At 41.9% G+C, this 25934-nt stretch overlaps 1 protein-coding gene across 6 annotated transcripts in view; it reads left to right on the forward strand.

The window, feature by feature from the left end:
* Positions 1 to 25934, forward strand: part of dlgap2a (discs, large (Drosophila) homolog-associated protein 2a) — a 656057-nt gene that overhangs the window by 138327 nt on the left and 491796 nt on the right. For 5 of the 6 annotated variants that reach the window (XR_010016698.1, XM_063038682.1, XM_063038695.1 and 2 more), the window contains one exon: positions 19570 to 19689. The exons of the other annotated variant lie outside the window; for it this stretch is intronic. Coding sequence is in view for 2 of the 5 variants with exons in the window: in XM_063038682.1 (XP_062894752.1) it covers positions 19570 to 19689 (120 nt within the window). In the remaining 3 variants the exon portion in view is untranslated. The remainder of the gene's footprint in view (positions 1 to 19569; positions 19690 to 25934) is intronic. 6 annotated transcript variants of the gene reach the window in all.

Genomic DNA, 25934 nt, shown 5'->3' on the forward strand with positions numbered 1-25934 from the left:
TGGATCATTGGAATCTCTTCTGGAGAAAAGGATAAGTTACTCCTGAACCTGAGGGGAACCAATGTCCTCATGGAAAGGTTTGCTGGAGTTTTTGAGGAGGGTTTAAACTAATTTGGCAGGGAAATGGGAAAAGGCGCGATAGGGCTGAAGATTTGGTAGTTGTCCTCAGTACAAGAGGTCATGGCTTTAAGGTAAGGGGTGGGAAGTTCAAGGGGAATATTAGAGGAAAGTTTTTCACTCAGAGAGTGGTTGGTGTGTGGAATACACTGCCTGAGTCAGTGGTGGAGGCAGATACACTAGTGAAATTTAAGAGACTACTAGACAGGTATATGGAGGAATTTAAGGTGGGGGGGGGGTTATATGGGAGGCAAGGTTTAAGAGTCGGCACAACATTGTGGGCCATAGGGCCTGTACTGTGCTGTACTATTCTATGTTCTATGTTATACAAGTAGATGCAGTGTGCAGTGAGACTATAAGGAAGGACAGGCAGACAAGAGGGCAAAATTATAATGTAACATTTGTTGGGGGAATTAAAAGGGTGATGAATACAGAACTGAAGGTTCCATATTTGGTGTTATATTTGAATTCAGACCGTATACGGAATAAGGTAGATGGTTTTGTAGTGCAGTTTGAGATTAACAGGAATGATGTTGTGGGCATCACTGAGTCAAGGCTGAAAGAAGATCATAATTGGGAGCTTAACATCCAAATTTCAAAGTTCAGAGTAAATTTATTATCAAAGTACATATCGGTCACCATGCATAACCACGAGGTTTGTTTTTAACCGGCATACTTAGTAAATCCAAGAAACATAATAGAATCAATGAAAGAGCTCAAATAATAGGACAGACAATCAACTAATGTGCAAAAGACAACAAACTGTGCAAATAAAGTACAAAAGAAAAAAATAATAAATAAATAAGCAATAAGTATTGGGAACATGAGATGAAGAGTCCTTGAAAGCAAGTCCATATGTTCTGGGAACGGTTCAGTGATGGAGCAGGTGACTTTGAGTGAAGTTATCCTCTCTGGTTCAAGAACCTGATGGTTCAGAGGTGATAACTGTTCCTGATCCTGGTAGCATGACTCCTGAGGCTCTGGTACCTTCTCCCACCATGACCTGGGTGATGTGTACCCCTGATGATGGATGTTGTTTTTCTATGCCAGTGCTTCAAGCAGATGTGCTCGATGGTGGGAAAGGCTTTACCCATGATAGAATGAGCTATGTTCAGTACTTTTTGTACTGTGCATGATTTTCCATTTATTGGCATTGGTGTTTCCATGCCAGATTGAGATGCATCCAGTCAATGTACTCACCACCACTCATTATAGAAATTTGTCTCAGATTTAGATGACATGCCAAATCTTCACAAACTTCTAAAGAAATAGAGGTATTGCTGTGCTTTCTTTGTAAAAGCCAGCACTTTCTTTATAAAAGCACTTACGTCTGGGCCCAGGACAGATCCTCTGAAATAATAACACAGAAGGAATTTAAAGATGCTGACCATCTTCACCTCTGGTCCTCTGATGATTACTGGCTCTGGATTCCCTCTCCTGAAGTCTACTCTCATTCCCTTGGTCTTATTGACATTGAGAGAAAGATTGTTGTTATTTACACCACTCAGACAAATTTCCAGCCTCCCTCCTGTATGCTGAATCATCACCACCTTTGATATGGCCCACAACAGTGGTGTCATCAGCAAACTTGTATATGACGTTGGAGCTGTGCCTCACCACACAGTCATAGGTATAAAGTGAGCAGAGCAGAGGGCTAAGTACACACACCTGTGGTGCCCTTGAAGTTTATTGATTTACTTTGAGAGGATGATAGTATTAAATACAAAGTTGTTGTCGAAAAAGTGTACCCTGACATACGCATCTTTGCTGTGCTGTGCAGATGTTCCAGGGTTAAGTGAAGAGCCAATGAAATAGCCGCAGCTGTGGATCTGACATGCAGGTAGGAAAATTGGAGTGGATCCAGATTGCTTCTCAAGCAGGAATTGATATGTTTCATCACCAACCTCTCATTACACATTATCACAGTGGATATAAGTGTTGCAAGGAACGGGGCGAACCCAAACGCAGGACACTGGCACGGAGATAGGGTTAGGATGCAGACGAGGGCGTGAGCGTAGCTGGAACCTGACACAATGCGTTGCTAGAGTTGAATGGCAAACAGAAGGTCAGGCGGCAGGCAACCCTTATCTTGACACGGAGTGTAGAAAGGCAAGTGGTTGACAATATTTTTCTTGACACAGAAAGATGGAGTTACACAAGTATGCCTCGGTACTGAAGTAAAACTTAGAATATTTCTCTTGACATGGAGAGACAGTTACCCAGGTAAACCTCGGTACTGAAGTAAAACTTAGAATACACAATCCTAAGCAGCCAGGAACGTTAATTACCACACTGGCTAAACAACGATCTGGCAATGAGTGGATGCAAAGCCGAGGTTTTTATGCTGCAGGTTTTAGCTGAGAACCAGCTGTGCCGCCATCAAAGGGAAATAGGAGAAAATGGGGAATTCACGTTTGGGACCGTGACAGTATCCACCCCCACCCCCCAACGGGAGTCTCCAGGCGAGCTACCAGGCTTGTCTGGATTGTTGCGATGGAAATCTCGGATGAGGGAAGGGTCCAAGATGAAGGAGCAGAGAATCCAGGTGTGCTCCTCAGGACTATATCCCTCCCAATTGTCCAGGTACTGGAGACCCCTGCCTCGGCAGCGTACATCCAGAATTCGCCGGACGGTGTAAGCTGGGTAGTCACCGATGACCCAGGTAGGAGGAGGAGGTTCAGCAGGAGGGCACAAAGGGCTGACAGACACGGGTTTCAGTTGAGAGACGTGGAACATGGGATGAATGTGCATAGATCTGGGCAGTTTGAGTTTGACCACCAAGCGGCTGATGAGGCTTTAGATTTGGAATGGTCCGATGTAACAAGGGGCGAGTTTCTTGGATTCATTCTTGAGGGGGATGTCTCTTGAAGAGAGCCAAACCTTCTGACCAGGCTGATTGTTGGGTGCTGGAATTCGGTGGCGATCGGCGACGCTCCGGTTGCGATCAGCTGAGCGGAGCAGGGCCAAGCGTGCATCCTTCCAGACCTTGCGGCACTGGCGGAGATGGGCCTGAACTGAAGGCACAGCAATGTCATTCTTCATCAGGTGCAAAGCCGGGGATTTTATGCTGCAGGTCTTGATGAGAACCAGGTGTGCTTCCATCAAAGGGAATGAGGAGAACATGTGGAATTAACAGTCGGGACCGTGACAATAAGTGCTACTGGACGATCGTCAGCGAGGCAGGCTACCATGTTTTTCTGAGGCACTGGTATACTTGAATCCTGCTTGAAGCAGGTGGGTACCTCAGACTGCAGAAGCGAAAGGTTAAAGATGCTGGTGAACACTTCGGCCAGTTGATCTGCACAGGTACGCCATCTGGGCCAGATGCTTTCCTTGCTTTTACACTCCTGAAGGATGATCTCATGTTAGCCTGAGATACTCTGAAATCACAGGGTCATCAAGGGCTGTGGGAGTTTGTGAAGGTTCCTCCATGTCCAAGGATGCAAATGATAGTGAAACACCAGGCAGGTAGGCAGATTGGGAGATTGGGCAAAATGTAGCAGATGGAATATAATGTAGGGATGTGCATGGTCATGCACTTTGGTAGAAGAAATAAAGGCCTAGACTATTTTCTAAACACAAGAAAATTAAAAAATCAGAGGTGCTGAGGGACTTGGCTGTGCTGTTCACTATTCCCTAAAGTTTAACTTGCAGGTTGAGTTGGTGGTAAGGAAGGTAAATGTAATCACAAAATACTCTGCAGATGCTGGAGTCAAAGCAACACTCACAACATGCTGGAGAAACTCAGCAGGTCCTTAAAGAAAGAGGACATTTGAGATGTCCTGGAATGGAAATCCTCATCCTGGGAGTAGATGCGGTGGGAATGGAGGAATGGGGAATAGGGAATGGCATTTTTGCATGTGGCAGGTTGGGAAGAGGTATAGTCGAGGTAGTTATGAGAGTCAGTGGGCTTGTAGAAGATGTCAGTGGACAGTCAGAATGACAGGATGAGGCTTTCCGTTCCAGGACATCTCAAATGTCCTTTTTCTTTAAGGATCGTGGTTTCCCTTCTGCCGTCATCAATGATGCCCTCACCCGCATCTCCTCTATTTCCTGCACTTCGGCCCTCACCCCATCCTCCTGCCACCACAACAGGGACAGAGTTCCCCTTGTCCTCACCTACTACCCCACCAGCCTCCGGATCCAGCACATTATCCTCCACAACTTCTGCCACCTTCAACAGGACCCCACCACTAAACACATCTTTCCCTCTCCACCCCTCTCCACTTACCGCAGGGATCAGTCCCTCCGCGACTCCCTGGTCCACAAGTCCCTCCCCACGGATCTCCCACCGGTACTTATCCCTGTAAGCGTAAGTGCTACACCTGTCCCTACACCTCCTCTCTTGCCACCATTCAGGGCCCCAAATAGTTCTTCCAGGTGAGGCAACACTTCACTTGTGAGTCTGTTGGGGGTCATCTATTGCATCCGGTGCTCCCGGTACGGCCTCCTCTACGTCAGTGAAACCCGACACAGGTTGGGGGACCACTTCATCGAGCACCTCCGCTCCGTCCGCCACAACAGACAGGATCTCCCGGTTGCCACCCACTTCAACTCTGCTTCACATTCCCATTTGGATATGTCCATACATGGCCTCCTCTACTGCCCTGATGAGGCTAAACTCAGGTTGGAGGAGCAACACCTCATATACCATCTGGGTAGTCTCCAGCCCCTTGGTATGAATATAGAGTTCTCCAACTTCTGGTAATTCCCTCACCCTCCCTTCCTCTATCCCTATGTCACTCTGCTCCCTCCCCTAGCTGCCTATCATGGTTCCGCCTCCTTCTACTACCCATTGTGTTTTCCCCTATTCCTTCTTCACCTTTCCTGCCTGTCACCTCCCTACTTCCCCTCCCCCAACCCTTTATCTTTCCCTTTACTGGTTTTTCACCTGGAACCTACCAGCCTTCTCCTTCCCACCCTCCCCCCCTTCTTTATAGGGTCTCTGCCCCTTCCCTCTTCAGTCCTGACGAAGGGTTCTGGCCCGAAACGTTGACTGATCGTTTCCATGGATGCTGCCCGACCTGCTGAGTTCCTCCAGCATGTTGTGAGGTAAATGTAATGTTTGCATTCATTTCAAAAGGAGTAGAATATAAGAGCAAGGATGCTCAGGCTTTATAAGGCATTGTTCAGACTGCATGGAGTATTGTGAGCAGTTCTGGGCCTCTCATCTAAGAAAAGATGTGCTGGCATTGGAGTGGCTCCCGGGGAGGTTCAGGATAATGATTCTGGGAATGAAAGGGTTAGCACATGAAGAGCATTTGATGGCTGTGCACCTGTACTCACTGGAGATTTGAAGAATAGAACATAGAACATAGAATAGTACAGCACAGTACAGGCCCTTCGGCCCATAATGTTGTGCCAACCCTTAAACCCTGCCTCCCATATAACCCTCCACCTTAAATGCCTCCATATACCTGTCTAGTAGTCTCTTAAACTTCATTAGTGTATCTGTCTCCACCACTGACTCAGGCAGTGCATTGCACGCACCAACCAGTCTCTGGAGTAAAAGACCTTCCTCTAACCTTAAAGCCATGTCCTCTTGTCTTGAGCAGTGGTGCCTTGGGGAAGAGGCGCTGGCTATCCACTCTATTATCTTGTCACTCTTATTATCACTCTTATTATCTTGTATTCCTCTATCATGTCTCCTCTCATCCTCCTTCTCTCCAAAGAATAAAACGCTAGCTCCCTTAATCGCTGATCATAATGAATACTAAATGCATACTTTAGTATTCTAAAGGGAGAATGAATTAACTGTGGTTAACAAGGGAAGTTAAACACAGCATAAAAGGAAAAGTGAATACTTATAATATAGCAAAAATGTGTGGAAAGTTGAAGGATTGGGAAGATTTGAAAAGCCAAAGTCATAAGGAGAGAAAACTTGAAATATGAAGATAAATTAAGTACATAAAAGAGGATACTAAGGGCTTTTCCAGATATATAGTAAGTATAAGAGGGGTGAGAGTGTGTACCCAACTGCTGAAAAATGATGCTGCAATGGTAGTAATGGGGAACAAAAAATGATGGAAAATATTAATAAGCATTTTGCATCAGTCTGCACTGTGGAAGACACTAGCAGTATGCCAGAAATTTTGAGAGTGCCCGGAGCAGAAATGAGTATAGTTGCTATTACTCAGGTGAAGGTCACAAATAAGAGAAAATCTGCAGGTGCTGGAGATCTGAGCAACACACACAAAATGCTGGAGGAACTCAGCAGGCCAGGCAGCATCTCTGGAAAAAAGCACAGTCGATTTTTCGGGCCGAAACCTTTCGGCAAGACTTGGTCTCAGCCCGAAACGTCAACTATGCTTTTTTCCATTGATGCTATTTGGCCTCTGAATTCCTCCAGCATTTTGTGTGTGTTAGTAAGAAGAAGGTGCTTGGGAAGCTGAAAAGTCTGAAGGCAGATAAGTCATGCGAACCAGATGGACTACACCCCAGGATTCTGAACTAGCCGGCTAGTGGTGTAGTGGCATCAGCACTGGAATCCGTAGCAAATTATCCCAGGTCCAAATCCCAGGTGCATGCTCTTTGCGCACGTCCCATTGTGCTGGATTGAGTGTCGAGCTAGCAACTTGACGTAAAAAACAGACAAATGCTAAAGAAATGGTAAGCTTGCTGTATGGCGCGGAGAGAAATGACAACCAGGGTTCTGAAAGATATAGCTGAAGAGATTGTGGAGGCATTAGTAATGCTCTTTCAAAAATCACTATATTCTGGTATTGTTCTGAAGGACTGAAAAATTGCAAATTTCACTCCACTTTAAGAAGGGACTGAGGCAAAAGAAAAGAAATTATAGGCCAGTTCGCCCAACTTCACTGGTTTGGAAGATGTTGGAGGCTATTATTAAGGATGAAGTTTCTTGGTAATTGGGGGCACATGATAAAACAGACCAAAGTCAACATAGTTTCTTTAAGGGAAACTCTTGCCTAGCAGATCTGTTGGAACTCTTTGAGGAAGTAACAGGCACCGTAGACAAAGGAGAGTCAGTAGATGTTGCTTTCTTGGATCTTCAGAAGGCTTTTGACAAGGAGTAGCATATGAGGTTGTTTAACAAAGTAAGAACCCATGGTATTACAGGAAAGATACTAGCATGGATTGAAGATTGGCTAACTGGCAAGGGACCAAGAGTGGGAATAAAGGAGACCTTTTTCTGGTTGGCTGCTGGTGAGTATTGGTTTTCAGCAGGGGTTGCTGTTGGGACTGCTTGTTTTTGTGTTATACGTCCATGATTTAGATGATGGAACTCATGGTTTTGTTGCAAAGCATTGGTCTGACAATATTTGGTGTATTGTGAGCAGTTTTGGGTTCCTTATCTGAGAAAAGATTTGCTGGCATTGTAGAGTCCAGAGGAGGTTCACAAAAATGATTGTGGGAATGAAAGAGTGAATATACGTGAAATGTTTGATGGCTCCGGACTTGTATTCACTGGTGTTGAGAAGAATGATGGAGATCTCCTTAATAGTTATCAAATATTGATACGCCTGGATAGAGTGTATGTGGAGAGGATGTTTCCAATAGTGAGAAAGCCTAGGACCAATGTCACAGCCTCAGAACAGAAAGATGTCCATTTAAGAGAGAGATGAGGAGGAATTTCTTGAGCCATAGGGTAGTGAACCTGTGCTATTCATTGCCATAGACTGTGGTGGAGGCCAAGTCATTGGATTTCATAATCCTGATTGATAAGTTACAGAACCCGGGCCTCTGTACCTTCCTCTGCATTGGATCCTCGAATTCCTAACTGTAAGACCACCACAATCTGTGCAGGTTGGTGATAATATTTCCTCCTCACTGATGATCAACGCTAGTGCACCTCAGGGGTGTGTGCTTAGCCCACTGCTCTACTCTCTATATACCCAAGACTGTGCGGCTAGGCAAAGCTCAAATATCATCTATAAATTTGTTGACGATACAACCATTGTTGGTAGAATCTCAAGTGGTGACAAGAGGGCGTACAGGAGTAAGATATGACAACTAGTGGAGTGGTGTCGCAGCAACAACCTGGCACTCAAATTCAGTAAGAGCTGATTGTGGACTTCCAGAAGGGTAAGATGAAGGAACACATACCAATCCTCATAGAGGGATCAGAAGTGGAGAGAGTGAGCAGTTTCAAGTTCCTAGGTGTCAAGATCTCTGAGGATCTAACCTGGTCTCAACCTATCAATGCAGTTATAAAGAAGGCAAGACAGTGGCTATACTTCATTAGGAGATTTTGTATGTCAACAAAAACACTCAAAAACTTCTATAGATGTACCGTGGAGAGCATTCTGACAGGCTGCATCACTGTCTGGTATGGGGGGGGGGGGCACTACTGCACAGGACCGAAAGAAGCTGCAGAGGGTTGTAAATTTAGTTGGCTCCATCTTGGGTACTAGCCTACCAAGTACCCAGGGTATCTTCAAGGAGAGATGTCTCAGAAAGGCAGCATCCGTTATTAAGGACCCCCAGCACCTCGGGCATGCCCTTTTCTTACTGTTCCATTAGGAAGGAGGTACAGAAGCCTGAAGGCACATACTCGGCAATTCAGGAACAGCTTCTTCCCCTCTGCCATTTGATTTCTAAGTGGACATTGATCCCGTGAACACTACCTCACTTTTTTAATATATGTTATTTTTGTTTTTGCACAATTTTTAATCTATTCAATATGCATCTTCTGTAATTTATTTATTTTTCTTCTATATTATGTATTGCATTGAACTGCTGCTGCTAAGTTAACAAGTTTCATGACACATGCCAGTGATAGTATAGATTCTGATTCTGATTATTTAACCGGAGGTTGATAGGTTCTTGATTAGTCTGAGCATCAGAGGTTATGGGGAGAAAGCAGGAATATGGGTTTGAGAGGGATAATAAATCAGCCTTGATGGAATGGTGGAGCAGGCTCGATGGACTGAAAGGCCTAATTCTGTTTATGGTCTTCTGGTGTTATGGTATCCTGCACACAATATTCCAAATGCAGTCTGGCCAAAAGGTTGTATTTTTGCAACATGATGCCCCAACTCCTGTACTCTATGCCCTGACAAATGAAGGCAAGCATGCCAAATACCTTGCCACCCTGTCTACCAGCATTAGCACGTTCAGAGAAGAAAGTACTCATACCTCTAAGTCTTTTTGTTTGACAATATTCCTCAAGGTTCTACCATTTACTCTGCATGTCCTGCCCTGGTTTGTCCTACCAAATACAACATCTCTCATTTGCCTGAGTCAATTTCCATCTGACATTTCTTTACCCACTTCTCCAGTTGCTTAGATCCTGTTGTAATCGTAGACATTTTCCCACCAATGCTGGTGTCATCACAAACTTACTAATCAAGTTGACATCATTAATGTAGATAATATATAACAATAGGCTACAGAATACTTCATGGTTTTATTTCAGAATAATTTTATTTCTCCGTTTTAAAACTGTCAAGGATGCTGTTTCCAGAACTAAGTACAAGCTATAGATAAAAATGTACTGAGCTCATTGGTGGTGAGCAGTAGGGCCAGATTTACTGTTACAATTATATTGCTAGTTTGCAATTGTAAAAACGCATTGCCCTTGAATAGACTGGAGCTTCTGGCTCCAGAAAAGGATGAATGAAAATGAAATGAAAGCAGAACCTTGTGCACAAGGCTGTGTTATTGAAGGTGATACCTCAGTGAGTCCATAGTCAAGAATGTGCTGCTGTCACAGATATCAGTGTTTTCTAAACAAGATGATGCGTGATACAACGGCACTGGAAATAATTGCAGTGGTAGTTGTGACAATTGATTATTCAACTTTTCTCATAGTAAGTATATTGTTAAAGGTTTCTGCAAAAGAGACATATGACATGAATCATCTGTAAACATTTGAGGGAGGTTAAGTTTCAGGAAGGTCTTGTTTCTTTATAGAGGATGAGGATTGATTTAAGGTGGCTACCTCGAGTTATTCATGTGTAAGCCATTCATGGGGTTTTTCGTAGAAACCTCACTTTTCCAGTACTTATTGGAAGACCAAAGTGGACAATATGTGACCCCAAACGCTCAAGGTCCAGAGGGAAATGAAGTAAATTACTGGGGTAATGCCATGGTTGGCTTATTTGGTGAATGTAAGTGTCGCTGTCAGTCTGTGACAAAGTGAGAGCAGATGCTCGTGGTGTTGAAGTGTCGGATTTTGTGTGTCAGCAGCATGGGTGCGGAGCTTTATCTTCACCAACCTTGCATGTGGAGAAACAGATCACTACCCCTCAAGTCACGTCGAGTTTTTCATCTGATTTCTACCTGAACTTTTTTTTAGTGTTGAAATTACATTTAAATGTTAAAATAAGTTGTTATGTGTCACATTTTCCTGTAGAAATTCTCGTATATTCCACTGTTATCTTTTGTTCATGTGTTGTCACTTCCATGGAAGTGCTATGGGCTAGTAAAAATGCCAGATATATTCTAAAATTTATCTGTTGCAGGGTCTATAAAGAAATAACAACAAAATCTAAAGTTTAGAAACTATGTCAAACAGTTAACATTATTTACTGTCTTCCAAAGATTTTTTTATGTTAACCACAATGTAGTCTGCTATCTCCTTATTCTTTTGGGCTTCCTTAGAGTTTTTGACAAAATCAATAGTTTAATCTTAGCCTTTCCCGCTGTGTGATACCTGTGCTGTTTTTGGCTATTTCATCTCTAGAATTGACCTTTCCTTTAGTCTCCGGACAAGCAGCTTTGGAAGAAATCCATAGAATATGTCATAATTTCTGCCGCTCCCTGTTTACACATTGGCACTCTCCAGCAATAGCATGGGCTCATTTTGAATGTAAAACAGCTGACCAGTATTGATTTTGCAATCATTTGCCTGTTGGATTATTTCTCCAACATCAACCTGTGCATCAGCCAGAATTCTCTCAGTGAAATTAACAAAAGCAAGTTGCATTTGTAAATGCTAAAAATCTGGAGCTGAGCCAGATACTAATATCTTCTGTCAATGAGGAAGGACATGGGAACCACCTGAGAAAGGAGTAAAAAAAAAAGTTAAAGAAAGGTACCCCAAATTCATAGGTAACCAAAGTTTGAATTGGATATTGGTAATGTAGATTTGGAGCAGGATGTGGCCAGAGAAACTTATGGAACCAAGGATGAACATTTTGTACTTCTAATCAATGTTTATATAGATGAAAATTGGCAATTGTTTTTGCCACATGTACAGAGATACAAGGTGACGGGGTAGAGTTACATGTCTACCAAAGGAGATGTAAGACGCTCCTTTCCCCAGCTAGCTTGCAGGTCAGACAATCTCTGAAGAGTATTGATAATGGCTGGGGTCACCCATCTTGTAAAGACACTGCCCAGAAGAAGGCAGTGGCCAATTCTGCTGAAAAAAACGCCAAAACCAATTACGGTCATGAAAAGACCATGATCATCCATGTTATACCACATGGCACATAATGAACAAACGGACTGAAATACAGAGAAAAGCTTTTGTTTGTATGTCATCCAGACAGACTATGCCATGCATAAATAAGTACACTGAGATATTACAAAGGAAAATCAATGCAGAAATAGAGTTACAATTACAGAGGACGTGCAGTGTAGGCAGACAAAGTGCAAGGTGGACAGAGATATCAATAACGTGTTCACATTTATTGTACAAGAGGTCCATTCCTGGGTCAGACAGAGGGATAGATGTTGTCCTTGAGCATGGTAGTGTGTATTGACAAGCCTTTGTATGTTTTGCCTGATGGAAGGGGGAGAAAAGCAAATGACAGGGTGGGAGGAGTCCTTGTTTATATTTGCCGCTTTCCCAAGGAGGTGGGAAGTGCAGACAAAGTTCATGGAGTGCAAATTAATTTCCATGATAGATGTTCATAGCTCCCTGCGATTCTTGCAGTCTTGGCTAATGCATCTGGATAGGATGTTTCCTATCGTGCATCTGTAAAATATGGTAAGGGTCAATGGGGGGAAGCTGAACTTCCATAGCCTTCTGAGGAAGCAGAGACACCACTGAGCTTTGTGGGCCATTTTCAACATGTTAAAGCTAACGATCCATTTCTATATACTTATGACTTGAAGCCATGTTTTCTACTTCCAGCAAAAACAGCCAATTTGATTCAATCCACCTTCTCGTCAGGATTTCCTTTAGACTGAACCTGAGACAGGTGTTCAGTTTGAAATAGATTTAACATACATAACGCACAGATTTTCTGCATGTATAGCCTGGTAAAGTGACACTGAAGTGGTGATTTGACTTGGTGTTAGGATTCTTGTTTCTCAGTCAGAAATTGACTTTGCATCTCACTCTGAACATCATGAATGTGTGGGTGTCTATCCCCATTGTATTGTTTTTTTTTCTGAATCTGCTAAATCCTCCTGGATTATAGGACCCACCTGTTTTCTGAGGGAAAAGTAAGGAGGGATGAAAATATCAACTGGCTTCAATATCTCCCCTTGATTTTGGACTTCAGCTCTACTCACTGTAGCCGAAGTCACTAACCTTGCTTTCAGTGACTTTCATGGAAACCCTCCAAACGCCAGTAATATGGACTGCAATCTGTGTTTGCTCGTCCAATTATAGGCTTTAAAAATATAAAAGTGAGTTGGAACAGAGTGAAAAACATCAGTAATAGACTAAGGATGGCCTGTATAAATGCAAGAAGTATTAAGAATAAAAGAAATGAGCTGGAATTATATGCCAGAGTATATAAGTATGATATCATAGGCAATAACTGAAGTCTGGCTGACCTCAAATGATGGTGATGGATGTAGTATTAAAGAATATACTTTACTTAGGAAAGATAGGCAAGATAATAAAGGTGGAGGAGTAGCCATAAACATAAGAGGATTTAAACGTGAGGCTGCTTAAAATAGGAGATAAATCAAGACTTAATAAAGATATCTGAGTGAGAATTGAAAGCTATAAGGATAAAGGAATAACATTGGGTGTATTTTATAAACCCCCTAATTCTGATAATGATTTTAATAAACAACTCTAATCAGAATAATTAAATTCTAATCATTAAAAAGGGAAGTTCTGAGGGTGATGTTATAGTTATGTGTAACTTTAATTTCCCAAATATTGAGTGGGAGAACCCGGTGTCTAATGGACTATGGGAAAGTGAATTCATTGAGCTATTGAATGATTGCTTTTTGACCCAGTATGTTAATGCACCAACAAGAAGGGACATCTGTCTAGATTTGATATTCTGTAACAATCAGGTTGGAATTTTTAGTATGGAAGTTGTTGTGCCTTTAGGAACAAGAGATCATAATATCATTACTCTCAAAGATTTTTGGGAGAGTATATCAGTAAAAACCAAAGCCATTATATTGAATTTCAGAAAGGCAAAGTTTATGCAGATGTGTCAAAGACTTCAGAAGGTAAACTGTAAGGAACTGCTTGACGTTGGGTCAGTTGAGGAATGATGGTGTCAATTTAAAGAGGTAAAACATGCAGTGCAGGTCCTGACGAAGGGTCTCGGCCCGAAACGTCGACTGTTCCTCTTCCTATAGATGCTGCCTGGCCTGCTGCGTTCACCAGCAACTTTTGTGTGTGTTGCTTGAAATTCCAGCATCTGCAGATTTCCTCGTGTCAGTGCAGGAAATGTTCATACGCAAGGTTGAAAAAAACAATAAAAACATTAGATCAACTACATGGATGAATAAAGATATACATAAAATTATTGAGGAAAAGACATCTATGTAAGGAATACAGAAAAGATAATAATGATGCATATGAAAATATGAGAGCTATTGTCAAGAGGAAAATTCAGATTGCCAAAAGGCAGGCTGAGAAGGATATCGCTGACAATGCTACGATTGGTAAGAGATTTTTTCAATATTTTATTAGTAAAAGAAAAGTTAAGGAGGAAGTTAAATGTACTAGGAATATTAGTTAGGGATTTAAATTATGCAGTGAAGGACGCAGCAGACAGTCTTAACTCATATTTTTCTAAAGTATTCACCTGTGAAGATGTTAGCAATATGCCAGTAAGTGTAAAGAAAAATAAGGTTGTTTTAAGTGATTTAGAAATCTTATAAAGTGAGGTCCTGCTTCACTTGAAAAGGCTGAAAGTTAATAAATCTCCAGAGGCAGACAACATGTATCCAAGGGTGCTTAAAGAGGTCTGTGAGTATATATACAAACTCCTAACATGTACTTTTCAAAAGTCGTTGAAGATTGGTGAAATCCCTAAGACCTGGAAATGGGCTAATGCTGTTCCAGTATATATGAAGTGTGACCGCACTGACCCTGGTAACTATAGACCAGTAAGCTTAACATGCACTGCAGGCAAGATAATGGAAACAATAATTAAGAATGAGATGGAAAAGCATATGATAAGAACAGACATATTAGCAGGAAGCCAGCATGGGTTGAGAAAGGGAATATCATGTTTCACTAATATGCTGGAATTTTATGAAGTAGGAACTAAAATTTATGGACGTTCAGAAGGCTTTTGATAAAGTACTCCATAAGAAGTTAATTATAAAATTACAGGAGGTAGGGATTCAGGGTAAGGTGTGTGAGTCGGTGCTCAAAAATAGAAAACAATGAATTATAGTGAAAGTATCATTTCCATACTTGGAAGATTTCAAAAGTGGGCTTCTGCAGTGATTCTGTGTACTGTGTGCAATTCTGGTCTTCATATTGTCTGAAGGATGTGAAGGCACTGGAAAGAGTCCAGAGAAGGGTGACTAGACTATTCCAGGTCTGCAGGGTATGAACTATGAAGAAGGATGGAAAGAATTAAATCTCTTTAGCCTAAGTAGAATGAGAGGAGACATGATAGAAGTGTTCAAAGTCATTAAGGGTGTAAGTAAAGTGGATGCCAGCTGCAATTTCAAAATTAATCCATCAACAAAGAGACGGGGCTATAGGTGGACAGTGGTTAAAGAGAGATTTCAGTCTAACATGAAGAATCATTTCTTTACACAGCGAGCTGTGGACACATGGAACAAACTACCTAGTTGTGTAGTTGAGAGTAGTACCTTAGAGACTTCCAAATCTAAACTCGATAGTTATTTCAATGCATTATGTGAAAAGGAATTTGGCAAGCTTTGTTAGGCTGAATGGCGTAATATTGTCAAAAACTTTCTGAGGTTCTGTTTACCCATTACTGCAAGGATGTGGAGGCTTTAGAGAGGAAGCAGATAAGGTTCACCAGGATTATGTGTGGATTAGAGAGTATGAGCTAAAAGGAGAAGGTGGATGAACTTAGGTTGCTCTCTCTGGAGCAGCAACATCTGAGAGGAGATGTGATAAACATTTATGAGATTATGAGTGGCATAGATTAAGTAGACAGACAGAATCTTTGCATACATTATCAAATACTAGAGGACATACAGTATCTTTATGGTGTCGGTGGGAAAGTTTAAAATAGGGGAAGTTTTTATTTACACAGAATTATGGGTGCCTTGAATGGGATGCTGAGATTAGTGGTGGAGCAAACATGATAGATGCTTTTAAGATGTTCTTATTTAAACCATAATCATAGTAGTGGTATTAGGCTATTCGGTCCATCAAGTCTCCTCTGCCATTCCATCATGGCTGATGTATTTTATCTCTCTCAACATTCTGCTGCATTCTCCCCGTAACCTTTGACACACTTGCTAATCAAGAACTTATCAATCTCTGCTTTAAACATCAAAGTTCAGAGAAAATTTATTATCTAAGTACACATATGTCACCATATACAAACCCGAGATTCATTTTCTTGCAGGCATACTCAATAATCCAAAAATCATAATAGAATCAATGTAAGACTGCATGAACAGGATGGACAACCAATGTGCAAAAGACAACAAACTGTGCAAATACAAAAAGAAATAACAATAATAAATAAAAAGCAATAAATAGTGAGAACATGAGATGAAAAGTCTTTTAAAGGGAGTCGATAGGTTGTGGGAACTGTTCAGTGATATCAAATGGTCTGACCTCCCAATAGTATGTAGCAATGAATACCACAGATTAATCACCCTCAAGGTAAAGAAATTCCCCCTCTTCTCTGCTCTAAAGGGTTGTCCTGTTTTCTGAGGATGTGCCCTCTGGTTCTAGACATCCCCACTATAGGAAAAATTCTGTACAATCCACTTTATCTAGGCCTTTCAATATTTGATAGCGTTCAATGAGATCCACCCTCTTTCTTCCATACTCCAGGAAGAACAGGTCCAGAGCCATCAAACACTTCTCATATGCTAACCCTTTCATTCCAGAATCATTCTTGTGAAACTCCTCTGGACCCTTTGCAATTCCAGTGTATCTTTTCTTAGATAAGGGGCCCAAAACCACTCTCAATAGTCCAAGTGTGATCTGACCAATGCCTTACAAAGCTTTAGCATTACAAGACAATAAGGTATTAGAGCAGAATACTGCCATTTTACCCATTGAATCTGCTTTGCCACTCTGCTAAGAGAGAGACATTTTCCCCCTTTCTACCTATGTTACTGGTGCCAATATACACCACGACCTCTGGCTGCTCACTCTCCCTCTTGAGAATTTCTATGGCTGCTCTGAGAGACCCTTGACCCTGGCACCTGGGAGGCAATACACCATCCTGGTGTCTGTTTCATGGCCACAGCTTTTCCTGTCTGCCCCCTAACTATTGAGTCTCCCATCACTATCACTCTGCTTGACCTTACCATTCCCTGTTGAACCCCAGGGCTGGTCACAGTACTACTTCTGTAATAGGTTATTCCCACTCCAGCAGTATAAAAAGTGGTATCCTTGTTGCTGAGGGGATTGGCCACATAGGAACCCGCACTGACTGCTTAATCCCCTTACTTTTCCCAGTGGTTGTCCACCTACTGTCTGAAGTCTGTACTCTGGTTGTGAACACCTCAGTAAAAGTCTCATCTTCTGAGGTTTCTGGCCTCCCAAATGATCCTGAGTACATCCAGCTCCAACCCCAATTCCTTGACTTTATCAGTCAGGAGCTGAAGTTGGGTGTACTTCCTACAGATGCAGTCATCAGGGAATTCGTTTGATACCCAGAAATTCCACATCTTAGAGGAGGAGCATTCCACCTCCTTAACTGCCATCCAGCCTACATCTGTTATTCTTTGAATTTTTCAAGCTTAAATTCTAGCCTGCATCTGTTCTGCCTAAGCCGGTTGAGCTAAAGCCTGACCATTTTCCATTCCACCAATGGCCACTCTATTTCCACTTTGCTTCTTTTTGTTGGTCCCTGCTGAGTGCCTATGAGATCAGTATGATTGCAGCCCACCAAAAAGTTCTGAAAATAGCCTATGCCTTTGTTCCTTCTACTAAGCTGCATGACCATACACTTCTCTACACTATATTGCATCTGACACTTCTTTGCCCATTCTCCTAATCTGTCTCAGTCTTTCTTTTAAGACCCTGCTTCCTTGACACTACCTGCCCCTCCACTTATCTTTGTTTCATATGCAAACCTGGCCAAAGTTCTATCAAATCCATCATCCAAATCATTGACATATAACGTGAAAAGAAGTAGACCCAACACTGAAACCCTGTAGAATATCAGCTGTTGCCAGCAGCTAATCGGAAAAGAAGCCTTTTATTCCCACTCTGTCTCCTGCCAGACAGTTAATATTCTATCCATGCTAGCATCTTTCCTGTAATAGCATGGGCTCTTATTAAGCACCCTCATGTGTGGCACCTTCTGAAAATCCAAGTAAACAACATCCACTGACTTTCCTTTTTTGCCTGTTATTTCCTCAAAAATTCCCACAGAATTTTTGGGCAAGATTTCCCCTACAGGAAACCATACCGATGTTGGCCTGTTTTATCATGTGCCTCATTTTATCATTTAGACATATAAGTGGTAGTGGAAATGGAGAGATATAGGCTCTTTGCCCCATAATGTCCATGTTGAACATGGACATTGTGGGCCAGAGAGCCGGTTTCTGTTCCATCCTTTGCGCTGATGTCTACCCCAGCTACCCACTAATGAGTTGTGTCTATCACTTCTTCACCAGTCCAATTTTTTATTATGTTCTACATGGATACATCTTGGTATCACCTTGACCCTGTTGTCTCGATACTCACATACATAATGCTTTGCAAACTTTACGCTCTTCATTTAGAGATTCCCACATTTTGAGCAGATCTCCAAAAATCCCACCACAAAACTCTGCTTCAAAAGCCTCAAATCTCTCACTTTGTATAAACTTCTTCATATAACCATCTCTCCAAACAAGCAACCCAAGTCAGTATTTATATCTGTTCTGTGAAACATTGAGACAATGCTTAAACTAACTTTGCAGGACTTGCTTCAATTGCCTGCTGATAACCCCCGAAGATTCAACATGTACATTCTAGATAATAGCATCGCATTTGCATTAGTAAGTGGTGTGGAATTTTGTATGTGTGGTTAAAAGCAATGAAATATAACATACCCTTTGTAAGAGAGAATTATACCTTTATGAAGTTGTGACATGCATTATATTTTTAATGTGAGCATCTTTATGCGAGTATGGTATGGAGCTTGTTTGGTACAAAAATATTGCGGTAGATCTTCGAAGGCCCACTTCCAACCATAATTCAAGATAACCTTTTCAATACAAGTACAGTACAACAAAACTGTTCTAAAATTGTTCCATCACTGTCATGATACTGTTTAAAAAAGATAAATTGCAGCAATCAGTTATCAAGATTTTGTGAGTCATTGCAGTAAAAATACTAGGGCAAGTGAAATAAAGTCAGCTTTGGGAAAGTGTGCCCCTTCTGGATAAAATCCCATGTGCACTGCGGCTTTGACTCAAATTGCTTGATGTTGGTTTTGAGAATATTTAGTGCGGTTTCTGGGTCCTGTGTAATCACATCTCTCTGCCTGGTAAACAGATAGAGCAGCACAGTCTTGGAAAAGGCACTGCCCTACTGTTCAAGCTTATAACAGCTGATCTTTTATGTCTGCATATGGTCCATATCTCTCCATTTTCTGCACATCTATGTCCTTGTCTTAAATTCCTCTATATTCTCTGACCTCACCAACACTCCTGGCTGCACATTCAAGACACCGAACACTCCCTGTGTAAAGCAAAAATGATATTGCCCCACACATCTTCTTTGAACTTTCCCCCTCTCACTCATGCATGTCCTCTAGTATTAGCCACATTGACACTAGAGAGAATGATATCTGCTGACTTTGCCTCTCATAATTTTATAAACCTATGTGTGGTCTCCCCTCAGCTCCAGGGAAGACAATCTAAGTTTGTGCAGCCTCTCTTCATAGTGCATGCCCTCTAACCCAGGCAACTTCTTAGTGAGTCTCTACTGCACCCTTTCCAAGGTCCTCACATCCGTTATATAGTAGGGCAACTAAAAATGAATGCAACATCCCAGACGTGACCTAACCAGAGTTTGAGAGAGATTTTGTTTTAATACAGTATTAACCTGTGAAGTTGTTGCTCTGAGCTGTGTTTGTTTTTTTTGCATTGGTGTTTGTCTTGGTGCTTGCTGTATATTGAAATAGCTTTTTTTATTTTCTGCTCCTCCCCTCCCAATTTTTTCTCTCACCGCAGGTCACTCTCCACCCCACGTCCTCTTTCAGCTTGGAGGACGTGATGACCTAGGTCGGGGACTTCTACATGACTGCTGTCACTGCCACTCTGTGATTGACTGGCGAAGAAGGTGCAATTCAGGTGGGGTGCCTTTCTTCCTCTGTACCACCCCACAACCCCATCCCCACCTCCCTGACATTGTTCCCATATTATTTACTTTGGTAACTAGCAAGGTATGTTCAGAAGCAAGCCTTTTGTCCAATTCTGATGTTTAGACTCACGAGAAGATTTCCATGCATCCCTTTTCATCTGACTTTGTGTTTTCCCAATCCTTTCTTCATAGAACGTTGAACACAGGAGCTTAGATTTAACTAAAAAAGTACAACACATAGAACATAGAAATCTACAGCACATTACAGGCACTTCGGCCCACAATGTTGTGCTGACTATATAGCCTACTCTGGAAGCTACCTAGAATTATCCTACCACATAGCCCTCTAGTTTTCTAAGCTCCATGTATCTATCTAAGACTGTCTTAAAAGACCCTATTGTATCTGCCTCCACCACCTTCACTGGCAGTGCATTCCACACACCCACCACTCTCTGTGTGAAAAGCTTACCCCTGACATCCCCTCTGTACCTACTTCCAAGCACCTTAAAACTATGCCCCTCGTGTTAGCCATTTCAGCCCTGGGAAAAAGCCTCTGGCTATCCACAAGATCTTAGACACCTCTAACAGATCACCTCTCATCCTCTGTCGATCCAAAAGAAAAGGGGAAGTACAAGTACGCTCAACCTATTCTCGTAAGGCATGCTCTCCAATCCAAGCAACATCCTTGTAAATCTCCCCTGCACTCTTTCTATAGTATCCACATGCTTCCTGTAGTGAGATGACCAGAACGGAACACAGTACTCCAAGGTCTTATAGAGCTGTAACATTGCCTCATGGCTTGAAGTGCTTCCTTATGCTCATCAAAATTTCTCTTTGTTGTATCAGCTATTGTGCAAGCTTCCTGTATGAACCAAAGTAAGCAAGGCTTCTTTTGAAATCCATATCAGAAGAAGTATTTATTTACAACCAGGAGAAGTGGCATCCACTAAGAGAAAAGATCACATCTACCTGCTCTTCATCAGGAGGTTGCAGTTTAAGAGGGAAACCAACTTTCTCACCTTTCTTGCAGGGTCCAAGTTCTTTTTATTCATTTTTCAGAGTGAATTTATTCCAGAAAGTAAACTATACTGGTATCACCTGTATTCCCCTAAACAATCAAAGAAAGACCCTTTGAAAAATAATCTCATACTGAAGAGTTAGCATTTTGTAGAAAGGCTACAACATCCACGGACTTAAAAGAAGCCCAAAAGAAATCTATGGATGTCCCATTTGAAAATTGAAATCAAGGTGATCTTACAGTGTGATACATCATTCAACACACAGCATGGAAGCGGGCACTTCAGCCCAATTGTCCCATGCCGAGAAAAATTCTCATCTAAGTAAAACCCATTTGCCTGTGTTTGGCTCATTTCCCTCTAGACCTTCCCTACCATGTACCAGTCCATGTGTCTTCTAAATGATGTTTTGTACCTATGTCCAGCACTTCCTTTGGCAGCCCTTTCCATATACTGACCTCCCTCTGGGAAAAGAAGTTGTACCTCAGTTTTTTTTATTAAATCTCTCCCTTCTCAACTTAAACATTTAGCCTCCAGTTCCTCATTCTCCAACCCCAGGTAAAAGATCTTGAGCCTTCACCCTGTCTATGTCCCTCATGATTTTATACAGCTCTATTAGGTCACCACTCTTCTCAGTTTAGTAATGACTTACTTATAGCAGGACGTTCGAAACTGAGCACGATAATCCAAGTGTAGCCTCACCAGCATCCTGCACTGTGACCTTCCAGCTTCTATATTCAGTGATCTGAATGATGAAGGCCAACATGTCAAAGCCTCCTTCACTGCCCTGTCTGCCTATCACTCCACTGTCAGGGAATCATGTGCTTGTTCTTCAGGCTCTCTCTGTCCTACAACACTCCCCAGAGCCCTGTCATTCCCTGGTCAATGTGAAAGCTACACCAATATGTGTCACTAGAAATAATTCCTCGTGCCTTCCTCCAGGGCTAACTCAGGAATCTTCTGTAGAAATACATCTCTAAACATGGGGGGAAAATAAAGTCAAAGTATGTTGCAGAAACTTGTAATGTTAGTCAGCTCCATCATGGGTCCTAGCCTCCATAGTATGCAAGACATTTTCAAGGAGCCATGCCTTAGGAAGGTGGTGCCCATCACTGAGGATCCCGACCACCCAGGACATGCCTCCTTCTCATTGTAACTGTCAGGAAGGATGTACAGACACACACTCAGCAATTCAGGAACAGCTTTTTCCCCTCTGCCATCCAATGTCTAAATAGACATTGAACCCATGAACACTACCTCACTACTTTTGTATTTCTGTTTTTTTCCCGCACTATTTATTCTAACTTAACAATTTAATAGATATATACACTTACTGTAATTCAATGTTTTTCCTCTATACTTATCTGTCATTGCACTGTTGCCGTAAAGTTAACAAATTTCACGACATATGCCAGTGATATTAAACCTGTTTCTGATTCAAAAGTCAGGCATAGAGCATATAATAGTACAGTGGAAAAGCAGGTCCTTTGGCCAAGAATGTTATGCTGTAGTAATTAAGCTAATGGCACCTAATCATTTCTGCCTGCTGACTACTCTATGTCTTTCAATCTTATAACCTTCTATCAGGTCTCCCCTCAGCCTCTGTGTCTCCAGAGAAAACAACCAGGTTTGTCCAACCTCTCCTTACAGCATATACTCTACAATCCAGGCAGCACCCTGGTGAACCTCTTTTGTACCCTCTCCAAACCTCCTCATCGTACTTGTAATGAAGTGACCAGAACTGATTGCCTTTAATCAGCAGCTAGTGCTATTTCTTGGCCATTTTTGCATGTTCAAATTATTCTGTAATTGATTCTAGAACTATCTAATCTGTGGTCAGCCGTGATAACATGTGCCAGTTTGCTCTGAAGTATGCTCTTGTCACTGCTGAAGTCACAGAAAAAAGAACAGCCAAATTTTAGCTCTTATGAATACAGCGTAGCAGGAGTAGATTATTGCAATGCTCAAGCCTTATACTTAGGGCAGCCAAGTTCTGCCCTAATTTGACTGTAGCTCACCTGAATCTAAATTCCATTGAAACACATTTGTTTTTTTCTTGCTTATCACACCTTCACAGAACGTAGAGGAATTAATCTCTGTTGGCCTTCCTTATTGGTGTTTCAGCAAGTGAGTTCCAAATTTGAGGCAAGAAATTTTTGTCATCTCCTCTGACTATTCAAGCTCTAACTTTAAGTTCATATTCCCAAATTCCAATCCTCTGAACTATCCCATCTGAGGAAACAGTTTCTTTCTTATCTTCGATATCAAATCCTTGATCTTCAATGGTTCAGAAAGACCACCTTTAATTTTCTGTACCCTTACCTATGTATCCTGGTATGTATTTGGTGATGAGGGTTTTAGAAAAATCTTATTACAATTGTTTAAGGTTACACAAAAAATTAAAGAAGCATCACGAATAAAGCTCAAAAATATCAAACTACTAATGATATATCAGTCAAGATACTCAGAAGAAACTTCACTCAGGGAAACTCATAGAACTTGTCACTTGGAATAAATGTGGCAAACGGTATAGATAAATTTAATGCTAACTTTTACTGAAAAAAGTGGGGAGGAAGGAACAAAGTATTTTCATTGGGTCATGAAGATGGATTGGAGGACACATACTACAAAAATATTGCATGACCCTTTTGGTATGAAAGGTTTGTAGTACTGCAAATGTTATTTATTAATGTTAATATTGGGGTAAAAGGATAATATTTTCATAATGAATATGCAATGCAAACAATAAGACCAGAAGACATAGGAGCAGAATTAGGCCATTCAGCCCATCTAATCTGCTCCGCCACTCCATCATGGCTGATCCCAGATCCTTCTCAACCCTATACACCTGCCTTCTCAGCACATCCTTTACGCAAAATAATCTGCAGATGCAGGGATCAAAGCGACACTCACAACACGCTGGAGGAACTCAGCAGGTCTGACAGCTTCCGTGGAAAAGATCGGTCGGCATTTCAGGCCAGAACCCTTCGTCAGGACTGTAGAGGGAAGGGGCAGAGGCCTCTATCATAGGGCGTCTGCCCCTTCCCTCTACAGTCCTGACGAAGGGTTCCGGCCCGAAACGTTGACCGATCTTTTCCACGGATGCCACCACATCCTTTGATGCCCTGACTGATTAGAAAACGATCAACTTCTGCTTTAAGTGTATGCCCGGACTGGCCTCCACAGACTGGCAGAACATTCCACAGATTTACTACTCCCTGGCTAAAAAAATTCCTCCTCACCTCTGTTCAAAAGAGTCACCCCTCAATTTTGACTCTCCATCATAGAAAACATCCTCTCAACATCCACCCTATCTAGTCCTTTCAACATTTGGTAGCTTTCAATGAGATCCCCCTGTATTCCTCTGAATTCCACTGAGGACAGGCCTAAAGCTGCCAAATGCTACTCACGTGTTAACCCCTTCATTCCCAGAATTATCTTCGTGAACCTCTGGACTTTCTCCAATGACAACACATCCAATCTGAGATATGGGGCTCAAAACTTTTGACAATACTTTAAGTGCAGCCTGACTAGCGTCTTTAAAAAGCTCAGCATTGTCTCCTCATTTTTATATTCTAATCCCCTTGAAATAAATGCCAGCAGTGCATTGGCCTTCTTTGCCACAGACTCAACCTGTAAATTAACATTCTGGGAGTCTTGGATGAGGACTCCCAAGTCCCTCTGCACCTCTGAAATTTAGATAATAGTCCGCACTATTGTTCCTTTTACCAAAATGCATTATCATATATTTCCCAACACTGTATTCCATCTGCCACTTTTTTGCCTATTCTTACAACTGGTCCAAGTCCTGCTGCAAATGCATTGTTACCTCAGCACTACCTACCCCTCCACTCACCTTCGTATCATCCACGAACTTTGCCACAAAGCCATCAATTCTATTATCTAAATCATTGACAAACAATGTGAAAAGAAGCGGTCCTAATACTGACCCCTGAGGAACACCACTAGTCACTAGCAGCCAACTAGAAAAGGCTCTTTTTATTCCCACTCGCTGCCTCCTGGCTGTCAGCCATTCTGTTATCCATGCCAGTATCTTCCCTGTAATGCCATAGGATTTTATCTTGTTAAGCAGCCTCAAGAGGGACACCTTATCAAACACCTTCTGAAAATGACATCCACTACCTCTCCTTTGTCCACCCTGTGTTTTACTTCCACAAAGAACTGTAACAGATTTGCTCGGCAAGATTTCCCTTGACAGAAACCATGCTGACTTTGACTTATTTTATCATTAATCTCCAAGTACCTTGAAACATCATTCTTAATAATAGACTCCAACACTTTCCCGATCACTGACGTTAGGCTAACTGGCCTGTAATTTATTTTCTTTTGCCTTCCTCCCTTCTTAAAGAGTGGAGTGACATTTGCAATTTTCCAGTCCTCCGGGGACCAAGCCAGAATCAAGTGATTCTTGAAAGAATCAAGGCTGTGATATCATCACTGATGAGTCAAACCCTGAATTCTACAGAGCATCATCTTAAATAGTGTCCAATCACAAGCCATGTACTTTATATCCAAATTACCTAACATCCCAAGGCTGAATCAAGCAGCAGCTAATAACTCAATGCTCTTAAATTAATCTATAATTCACAAAGGGAATCCAGGAGACATTGATTTTACATAAATATGCCATTGATAATGAGTCCTGATTTATAAGAAGCATAAACGCTCAAAGCTCACTTTGTGCGAGCCAGTGCAATAATAGAAATTAATCTGAAACGCACACCTATTTATCTGAACATTACTGTTTTCAATCATAATTTCAACGTTGAGTCATAGAGCAAGGAAACAGGTCCTTTGGCCCATCTGGTCTATGCCAACCAAGGAGGCATCCAAGCTAGTCCATTTGCTCACGTTTTACAGATTTATCCAAACACTTCCAATCCCTGTTATTGCCCAAATGTATTTTAAATGTTAACATCCCTGCCTTAGCCACTTCCTCTGGCAACTCATTCTACATATTCACCATTCTCTGTATATATATAAAACTATGCCCTCTAGTTTTAAATTCCCCTTCCCTGGGAAAAACACTGTACATTCACCCTATCTATAACATCCATGATTTCACCCACCTCTGTAAAATTCCTCCTCAGTCCCCTATGCTCCAATAAATAAAGAACTAGCGCTCTCAGCTGTACCCTTCAAACCACGCCCTCGTGTCCTGGCGGCATCCTTGTAAAGCTGGGTGAGCTGATGAGCCT

This window comes from Mobula hypostoma, chromosome 2, assembly GCF_963921235.1.
Source record: "Mobula hypostoma chromosome 2, sMobHyp1.1, whole genome shotgun sequence".
Taxonomy (NCBI): Eukaryota; Metazoa; Chordata; class Chondrichthyes; order Myliobatiformes; family Myliobatidae; genus Mobula; species Mobula hypostoma.